The 10196-nt window shown below is 37.0% G+C and overlaps 1 protein-coding gene across 1 annotated transcript; it reads right to left on the bottom strand.

Annotated features, from left to right (window-relative positions):
• Nucleotides 1-832: 832 nt before the first annotated feature.
• Nucleotides 833-7637, bottom strand: LOC120091413 (serine/threonine-protein kinase ATG1c-like). The gene is made up of 13 exons (XM_039049433.1): nucleotides 7048-7637; nucleotides 6190-6310; nucleotides 6021-6079; nucleotides 5692-5756; nucleotides 5279-5372; nucleotides 5082-5162; nucleotides 4876-4984; nucleotides 4338-4410; nucleotides 3880-4256; nucleotides 3429-3772; nucleotides 2344-2638; nucleotides 1471-1541; nucleotides 833-1290 (listed from the first exon to the last, which is right to left on the bottom strand). Exons 1-13 carry the CDS (start codon nucleotides 7288-7290, stop codon nucleotides 1051-1053), a joined length of 2172 nt encoding a protein of 723 aa, XP_038905361.1. The 5' UTR covers nucleotides 7291-7637; the 3' UTR covers nucleotides 833-1050.
• Between the last annotated feature and the right edge of the window lie 2559 nt (nucleotides 7638-10196).

Raw genomic sequence — 10196 nt, forward strand, 5'->3', positions numbered from 1 at the left:
GGGAGGAAGAAGACAAGAAAGCTTGGAGAGTTGAGAAAATAAGAAAAAAAAAATTATTAAAATTTTTTTGAAAGGGTTATAAAACCTTATTTGAAAAACCATGTCAAATAAACGTTTTGGCCTAATTTTTCAGGTCAATCTACCAATTACTCAGATAAATAATCTACTTTCTAAAAGGGAAACGTGAGAAACACTTTTCCAACCTCACCTACAAAGTCGTCAGTTTTTTTTTTTTTATTCGAGAGAATCAAACCTCTAGTCTCAAGGTCGATAGTAAAAATTCTATTACAGCTGAATAATATTCATGTTGGCATGCAATCGAGAGTTTTTAAAATTTTCATAATCAAATGATGCAAAACTAGTCCTTGAAAAGCCGGTTACATTTTTCTAAAAAAGAAAAAATAAACATCCTATACTTTGCCATTTGTTTTTTTTAAAAAAAAACACTTTTAAATGCAATATTATCCTCATCTCTCACAAACATTTCAAAACTACACTTGAAGTAGAAATTATTTAGAATTTTAAATAAAAATTGGATCATTGGATGGTGTAGCAATGACTTATGTCGTAAATTGAGATCTAACACATCATTCTAGATCATTGCCGTTCTAAGTCTCAATTTCTATTCAAAATTCTAAAAGATTTCTACTCCAAAGGTAGTTTTGATAGGTTTATAAAAAGGTCAAAAAGTTAATATTATTACTTCTAAATTTTTTAAAAAATGGCAAAATTCAAGAATATTTATGATATAGCCAAAAAATCTATGAAAGAATTGTTGAAATTGAAGTATCTATGATGTTATGTACCTCAAGACAGCCGAGACAACGAGTGATGAAATGAATTTGAACACCATGCTTTATGGCCACTAATACAAAGAGTCGAGAGCTTTGCATAAGTCTTGTCGAGATCCAATCACCCCAAGAAACACAGCCCCCACCTCCTCCATATCACTCAAAAGAATAGTCAATAGTGTTTACACTGTACAAAGAAATGATTTTACACAACACAGTGCTCCTTGCTGAACAGAATAGAAGTTTTTGGCTTCTTTTTTCAGGGAGGACTTTGTTGACTCTCGCACTTCAAAAGAGCCAATCTTTGAGACCTTAAGTAACCTTGCCTGTTATAAAGAATATCAATGTAATTTTGCAGCCTGAATCGGTCGGAATTTGTAAGTGAAAATGGTGGATTTAGAATGAGAGATGGTGCTTCCACAAGAAGGAAAACCAGTAATTGTGCAGCTTTCGAATACAAGGCAGCTGCACTTTCCATTTCACCCATGAGCTCCTCCACCTGTGTCAATCCACACATTACATCCAGAAATCAGCCAAACAAGACTATCGCATCCTTGACTGTTACTAACAAAGGAACACAATGATGATATCATAATAGGATTTATCTTTTATATTCTATAGATTAAACAGCACAACTGATGATACAAATTTCATGCATATCAGGACTCTGAGTACTCACGCCTCCATGCCTCCCAAAAGCGAGGGCTGATTGAAATACTGTCTCTATTGCATCTGGCATTTCTGTATTACCTATAATCATAGGTAACAAAACGAAGTGAGCTTTCTCTCTCTTGAAATCACTCTCATTATATGCTTGCAATATCAAGACCAATAACAATTCATAGCAGATGGGGACAAATTGAGTCTCTGTTATGCAGGTGTTACAGGAAAAGAAAACATGCATAAGATTTGCACCTAAGAAGCACAGATACGGATATGGCACGATACGGACAAAGCGACACAGCATATTTTAAATATCTAGGACACGACATGGCAAGGACATGTTTATTAAAATATACATTTTTAAAAATATACATCATTTTCATACTAAAATAAAATTCAACGTAAATGGGTTGATGCATTTATATGCTTAAAAAGACTTGGCTTGATGTATTTCACACTCAAAAGTTATTATTTTTGTCATATATGTATTTTTAGTCTACGTAACAAGTGTTCTATGCATGTCTAACACCATTTGTCGCACTAACAAATGTCCGATATGTGTCCAACATGTATCGGAGTGTCCAAGACATATCGGACATAAACATGCTAGCCAAACTAAGATGTGCTTCTTAGATTCTGCACTGTTGCATTCCAATTAATTCTGAAAGGCACACATTATACTGTTGCATTATATTAGGTTTATTTATTGTTGGTGTGTGTGTGTTGGGTTGAGATGGGGGCTTTATGGTTTATGGTTGAATTTTGGGGTTCTGTAGCTTGGGTGTTTTGTCTGAATTTTAGATCAGCTAACTGCAAGGCTGGCAAATGAATTACAATCCTATAAGACCCTTTCAGTATCAGTGGGAAGATTTCACAGTCAAAAACTTACCAGGCTCAACAACCTTGGCAAGTTCTTCAGCATATTCAACTTCCCGAAGAAACTCCCTCTCAATTTGAGAAGAGATATCCACTGGCTGATGTGAGTTAACACTAAGACGAGATTCCTTTCCAAGAGAACTTCCTTGCTTCTTGCTAAGGCTTCTCCTATATTCTGCAGAGCCTTGGCCTGGACTTCCTTCTAAAGCTGAAGCAGCCTGCGTATGGCATATGTCCAGAGCTTTTTTCCATATTGCAAGAATAACAAGCTGAATTGAGAATGCTTCAAGTTGTCTACCTGCAGTGATCTTTTTAAAGAAATATGACACTGTAAATTTCTTATGCCAGTCCGTGTATAGGCACATCCAAGAAGGAGAAAAAATATTCATTTGAATACTAATCCAACAATAATGCAACGTTATGATATAATACTTAGCTTCTATCGTAAGTAGGGAACAGAATATACTTTACTATTTTCTTAACTATTAAATTCTAATTACTCATGCGTGGAATTATGAGAATGAAAAAGAGGCGCTTGGCATGGCAAACAGAAATACATGAGGAAATCTGTTAAACAACTGGGAGAAACATGATAATTTGTAACAATTTTGTGCATTGGGTTGCATCCTCCAGTCTTAAGCAGGAGACTGGAAAATAACGTTGACTCTAAAAGATGCGTTCTAAATGAGAGAGAGAGAGAGACCAAATATAAATGGAATAACCTTTCACTCCATTTTTTGATCATATTGCTCTTAACATATTTTATATATTATATAATAATAACAAAGTACATAGGATATTTGCTTCCTCCAGTCTTGAGTCTTGACCAGGAAACTGAAAAATGAAGTCTGGCTCCAGGAGATGCGTCCTCTATGAGAGAGAGGATGTTTAAGGGGAATAACCTAACCACTCCACCCTTTGTTTATAATATATCTCAGACAGATAGTTCTTATGAAAATATAAATATATTTATCTCAGATAGTCAGATATCTTATTTCTCTCCCCACCGCCCTCCAAGCAGAAAAGATAACATCTCTCAGATTTCACAACTGGATGGTAAAAGAAAGAATTTAATTGCTGCAAGTAGAATTGACTTACCTTTTCTTTCACTAATTCTGTAATGGTAGATGCAGACTGCTGCAATGACTTGACCCTTGCCCTGGAATTTGCAGATGGCTGTTCCAAAGTATCTTCCATATCCATTGACCCCGGAGCAGAACTTTGACTTCCCAAGCTTCCCATTCGGTAGCTGCTAGTAGCTCTGCCAATGATAGGCATTGGTGCAGTCAATGCGGAACCTAAACTTATTGATGTTTGAGGACTCTGTGATTTGCGAGAAGGAATTGGCTTGGAACCACTTGCCAAGGTAGATGAGGCATCATCCATGGGGGGTCCAGACACAATAACATAATCTTGATCAATCGGCTCCAGTGAATCCACAACTGTGATTCAGGAAATAGAATTTAAGGGGAAAAAATACAATAGTAAGACATTCTGGATCTAGACAAATAAATCCCAGAAAGATGATGAGAAACAATATACTTCATACCTCTAGGCCGATTATTCACTGATCGTCGGTTCACAGATCTCAACACATCGTTCAAACTTCTATCAGAGTGTACATCTCTTTCCAACTGAACACGAGTATCCGAAATCAGAGTAGCACTTTCCATTTTATCTGGAATGCTGCTGTACCTGGAAGTAGTATCTCTGGTCCCTCTATTAACTTTTTTATCAGGGGAAAATCCATAAGTAGACTTCACTGACGACCTATTCCTTATAGAGGATGGACTTCCTTCAGGACCACTAGAATCGTCATCTAGAGAGAAAGGTAGATAATCATCTTGTGAATTTTCCTCCATTTTACTAGCAGGATCAGATTCTGAAAAAGGAAATTCATCCAGTAATCTCGATGACCTCTTACTTCTGTAAGGATGTGGATTTAAATTCTATTATTTTGATAACATAAACATAGATCGAAAAAATTGGAGATCTTTGTTTACTTACCTCAATGATTCATCAGGTTGATTTGCACACAGAAAGGGATGCTTAAAAAATTCTTCAAATGTCAATCGCTCCACTAAATATAAAATGACAATGAGCAGAATAGAACTAAATGAGAAGAAATCCTACAAAGTTAATAGGAGCTTAGCATAAATATAGGCATGTAATACAAAATGTAAGAGTTTAATTCCATCAAATCAATGTACAAATGAATGAGAATTACACTTGTACAACTGGTGTTCAAAGAAGTTTGCACGTTTCTTTTCCATATAACATAAGTCAAGAAATGTCTACTAGAGCTACTAAAAAGCTGGTAACAGGAGGGAATTGCAGCCAATAAAAGAGGGAGAATTCAGGCAAGCATATTCAGCAAATTCAGGAAAAGTGAGTAATATTCACGTCATACTCTATTTCATTTTTATGGAAAGACACAGATATTTCATCATACTGCAGCACTCATTCATTCTTCAGATGGCAAAACCCAAGATGTGGCAATGCACTAAAAAAGTCAGAGAACCAAGTTTTCAAACAAGTTCTATACCTGGATTACGACGCAGTAATTTCCTGCACAAATCCTTGCAGTCAAAACTCAAGTCATTAATATCCGAAGGGAACTGTAATTCGGTTGATTTGACAATGTTCTGGAGCAACTGCCAAATTCATAATAAAAATATAGTATGAGATGGTACTAGGCAATAATGAAGCACTCTAGGCATGCAAAAAAAGAAAACATAAAACTATCTGTACCTGTATTTGGTTGTTTCCTGTGAATGGAGTTCTTCCTGTTACAAGCTGGAATAATATAGCACCAACACTCCAGAGATCTGCCTGCGTAGGCGGTTCACGGTTAATAGAATAAAGTTTGATTGCATATAAAGACTCTTCTTTTCTTTCTTTTAAAACATATAACAAATTCAAAAGGAATGCAAATGCATCGGCATTACCTTAGCATCATATTTCTGGAGTTGCATGATCTCCGGAGCCATGTAGAGTGGTGAGCCACACAAGGTTTCTGCAAGTCCTCTAGGTTGCAGAGATCTATAAAAGAAATAGGAGAACATAGTGCTCAGATGACAGGATCATAGGAGAATCTGACACGGACATAATAAATTTCAATAGGGAGCAACACAAACTTAAATACCAACATTATTTTAAGCTACAATCTTTATCTTGATGATAAGTGAAGTACTTCTCTGGTGAGACTGATAACAGATATTCACAACTATCTTTCTCTTGCTCTTCTGGATGTGAATATGAGCGGAGAAGTACAAAAACATTACATAGTTCCATTTCATAGTACGAAAATAAAAAATAAATAAATTTGTCGAGGTAAAAAGGGGGGGAGAACCTGTTCTACCTTGCAAATCCAAAATCAGCAATCTTCAAAACTGAATTGTCGCCACTTGTAGAAAGCAGGAGATTCTGCCCCCCAAAAAAAGTTGAGGCATATCAAAAATGGAACAATTAAACAGCAGACTCGCCCATCAGAAACATGAATATTTATTAAAAAAACAAAAAAAGTGACACATAGAGGTTGGACATTTGGCCATAATAAACACCACTCGTCCTTTTTATTCATATAGAAAAACCCCCCAGCATTCCACAATGCTAATTTGCCGTTGTTATCTTGCTATGATATGCATAAGCCCAACAAAACTTTAAAATGGAGTTTACTAAATGTCTTACCTGTGGTTTAAGATCTCTGTGTATAAGATTATTGTCACGGAGGATTTTTAAGCCAGCCGCTGCCATTCACAAGAATATCTCTTACCAATATTTCAAGGAAGATGCAAAAATCCCACCACACATCCCAAACCCAAAGATAAAAAAGGAAAAAAAAGGGGGTTAAATGTACCAAGCTGCTGCATGAAGTACTTAGCAATTGCTTCAGGGATTCTTCCATGGCGCTGCTGGATGTAAAAGGAAAGGTCACCACCTTTGCAGTACTCCAGTACTAGATGTATCTTCCCAGGAACCTGAATGGAGATAACTGTCTTAACAAAAGCCGAAAGAACACTATAAATTTCTTTCAAGTCTTCTTTTTCACCTGATGAAGATTGTGAAGGGCTCAAAAATCACTCCTACGACCTCCTCTCCAAATCCTCTCCCAAATAACAAATAAGAAATGAAAACCATAATGTTCCAGGTAAGATTGCATGAACTGGTGCAATGGATTTCCATGAAGTGGAAAAAAAAAAATGCTAACTTCCTATAAATGATGACATACATTGGACCCTCCAGCCCTTTTTTACCCAAAACCATATCCGCTCAGCCAAGAAATTGCTCCGTATTCCACCTATGAAGCGAGGAAGCTGAACAAGTTGAAAAAAATAAAACATTTCCCTCCAACTCCATCTTATTATAGTTAGCATGCAAGATCAATTGCATATTGCAAAGGTTCATAAATAACAGTGTATCTCGGCAACGTTCCAAGAATTCTTATCGACCACCTGCCTTCTACATCAGGGGTTAATTTAAAATTTGAACCCGAAACATGAACAACCCTTCTCAGTACAATGTGCTCAGAAGCGTTTAACATCAACAAAAACCAAGCACAATCTTGTAAAAACGTGTTTCTTATCCTTGCAATTTAATTTAGAGCGTCCGTAGGGCCACAAGTTCGAGAACAAATGCAGAGTAAAACATGAACTTTTCAACACCATCTAAATGTTTTCTAAGCAACCACATAGAACTTGAAGAAGTAAACACTGACCTCTATAATATCGAACAATCGGATGATATTAGGATGATTAATCCTCTTCAAGATAAAGATCTCGGACATGAGACTATCCTGCAATTTCTTGCTGAGCCGGCTCATGGAAATTTCCTTGATCGCCACCTCCGTTCCATGAACTCGATGTCTAGCATGCCACACCACCGAGAATGAACCGGACCCAATTTGCCGACCAACCAAATAATCCGCCACGACCCGAGTTCTCCCTGTAGAATGAGCCATACGACAAAGCCCTAGCAGATTCAAATCCCAATACACAGAAACCGGAACAAAACACAAAACTCCTCTCAACCAGCGAAGCTGCAGCTTGAAGATGAAATTAGAAGAACCGTGCACGGATTTCCAAACGGATCAAATCAAAATCCTAGTTTGAAATGAAACGTGGAGCTAGAGCGAAAAATAGAGAACGAAGAAAAGAGAGAGAGGGGGGGTGGTTGATGATGGAGGCTTTGTTTAAAGCATAAGAGACATTAATTGATGATTAATTTGGCTTGTAACAATAATGCATTTTTTTAACGTGGGATTTGAATTTTTTTAATTGCTGATTGCTAATGATCAGCGAGTTCCTTGGTTTGATGGCGCCTTTTTTAATTTTTCGATTGAACTGAAACACAAGGTTAGATTATTGGATTATTTGATTAAAAAAAAAGAGGGGCAGTAGGGCAATCCTACCCTATGGCTAGCTCCACCGTTTCGTTGGTGTGCTCTCCCAATCGAACGGTATTGAGACTCTTGAAGGAATTGGGATTTTGCTTCCACATTTTGTCGTCTTGGCCTACTTTTCCGACCAAATTCTTTGGGTAGATTGAAACTTTCGTAACGTCACTTAAGACTGACATTACTTTTTTATTGTTATAAGTTGGAATATCTTTATCTCACAAAAAAAAAAAAAAAAAAAAAAAGCAAGTTCCTTTTTTCTTTTTACTGAAGAATTCTAATTTTGACCACAAATTCAAACTCTAACTCTATGATATGTATACCCATACAATATCATCATCATGGTCCAAAAATGCTTTTAAAAATACTTCAAAATAGATTATCATTATTTTAAAAACTTTTCAAATCAATTTTAATTAATTTTAAGTTTTCCAATACTCGTTAATATTGTTTTTAAAGGATTAATCCTACACTTTTCAATTTTAAATCCTTACCTTTAGATTTTATAAATAGTAAATTCAATACATCCCGTAATAGTAAACTTTAAAAAAATTAAAAAAAATTAAAAAAAAAAAAAGAAAAAGAAAATTTGAAACGCCTCCACGAAATTTACAAAATTTTTCCTTGATATGTGGGATCTAATATGCATCGATTTAGAACAAATAACAATTTATAACTCTAAATTTTGCAGTTATATGAATTTAAACTCCGAATTAATAATTGTATCGATTTAAACCCTAAATTATCATAAGTACATAAATTTACACACTCTTCCACTTATAGATAAGGAGAAAGAGTGCAAGAATATGGATAAGGAGATAGAGGGCTTTCGCTATTGTAAGAAATGTCACTTCAAAAATCAGTGTAGAAAACTAGAAGAGAATTAGAAACGAAAACATGAGGTAAATTAGGTTGAAACTAAAAAAGTAACGATAAGTCTAGTTGTGCATGTGTTGAGAGTAATACACAAAATAGTAGCCACTCATTTGAATGGATAATTGATAGTACAATGTCCGTACATATAGCTTCAGATAGGAGTCTATTCACATCTTTCACAACAGGATATCGTGGTCTAGTGAGGATGGTAGAGTTTCCAAAATTGTTGGGATTGGGAATATTAATCTGAAGGAGTGTGGAGACAAGTTAATACTACGAGATATCATGTTTGTGCCTAGGATGAAGATAAATCTCATCTCTATTGATAAATTGGATGATGAAAATTACAATTATGAATTTGGCAGCCACTAGTGTAAACTCAAGTTAGGTTCCTAGGTAGTGGCAGTTGATCATAGAAATTCCACACTGTATTATTGTCGGTTTAGTGTTATAAAAGGATTAGATAGATGGTGGATGTCAGTTAAAGTTGCAGATGGCAGGTATAGAGATATAGTTAGGCCAGCAGCAATGATAGCTAATGTTGATCAGTTAGATCAAGGTCCATCGGTTCATAAGCAATTAGGAAGTTCGAGAGAAAAAGTTAATGGCTATCACAAATCCGCAATTGTCAGACAGTCAATCGAATGGATTAATGAAGTCGTCTAGGCGAATAAGGGCATCAAAGTAGCAGACCAAAGTAGTTGCTAATGTCAAAGATAAAGTCTACGACTTAGCAGCAAGTTTGAAAGAATGAGTCAAACCATTTGTAGATTTTGTCTTCTTCAAGAACAGGCGTTCAGGATTGAAAAAGATGGCAATTGGTACCACTTAGCTGAAGTGGGAGTACGTGACTGTCCTTTATGTCTGGGGAACAGTTTCACGTAGCTTGCTCATACCTTGAGGCAAGCATAAATGAGCTACAATAGCCAGACGGTATTGGGAACAAAGCTTATTTCGTCGTGTCCCAAACAGCTCCCAAGGTTGGCGGGACAGTCCTGGGGCCATGTGCCAGACCTTTTTTGGAACGAAGCTCAACTGGTGTCCTAAACAGCCTAGGCCTGACGGGGCTGCCTCGGGGCCCAATTTTTGTGCTCGAACTTTTCGCTGGGCGAAATACTCAAAACTGACCCAGGGGTTCAAAACGATGACAAAAAGCCATGTGCCTAACATTTTTGGTAACGGAGCTCATTTGGTGCCCCAAATGGTCTTGGGCTTAACCTGGCTACCTCAAGGCCCAATTTTTGTGCTCAAACTTTCCACTGGGCAAAACACCCAAAATGGACCCAAGGGTTCAGAACCAAAGAGAAAAAGTCATGCCCAGACAGTTTTGGGAACGGAGCTCATTTGGTGCCCCAAACGGCTCCCCGGGCCGGCGAGGCTACCTTTGGGTCCAATTTTTATGGCGCGAACTTTCTGCCGGGCGGAAACATCCAAAATAGACAAGAATTGATGAATAAAACATCGTGCACCAGACGATTTTGGGAACAGAGCTCATTTCGTGCCCCAAACGGCTCTCAAGGCCGGCGGGGCTGCACTGGGGCTCAATTTTTGTGCACGAACTTTCCGCCGGGCAAAACGCCCAAAACGGACCCAAG

Source organism: Benincasa hispida, chromosome 11 (assembly GCF_009727055.1).
Source record: "Benincasa hispida cultivar B227 chromosome 11, ASM972705v1, whole genome shotgun sequence".
NCBI classification, from domain to species: domain Eukaryota; kingdom Viridiplantae; phylum Streptophyta; class Magnoliopsida; order Cucurbitales; family Cucurbitaceae; genus Benincasa; species Benincasa hispida.

Excerpts from the sequence above, each read along its gene's own strand:
- LOC120091413 (XM_039049433.1), bottom strand. The coding sequence starts at position 7,290 with ATGGCTCATTCTACAGGGAGAACTCGGGTCGTGGCGGATTATTTGGTT. Across the intron at positions 6,311-7,047 it reads GATTGTTCGATATTATAGAG|GTTCCTGGGAAGATACATCT; the intron begins GTCAGTGTTTAC and ends ATCTCCATTCAG. Across the intron at positions 5,373-5,691 it reads GCTGATTTTGGATTTGCAAG|ATCTCTGCAACCTAGAGGAC; the intron begins GTAGAACAGGTT and ends TTTCTTTTATAG.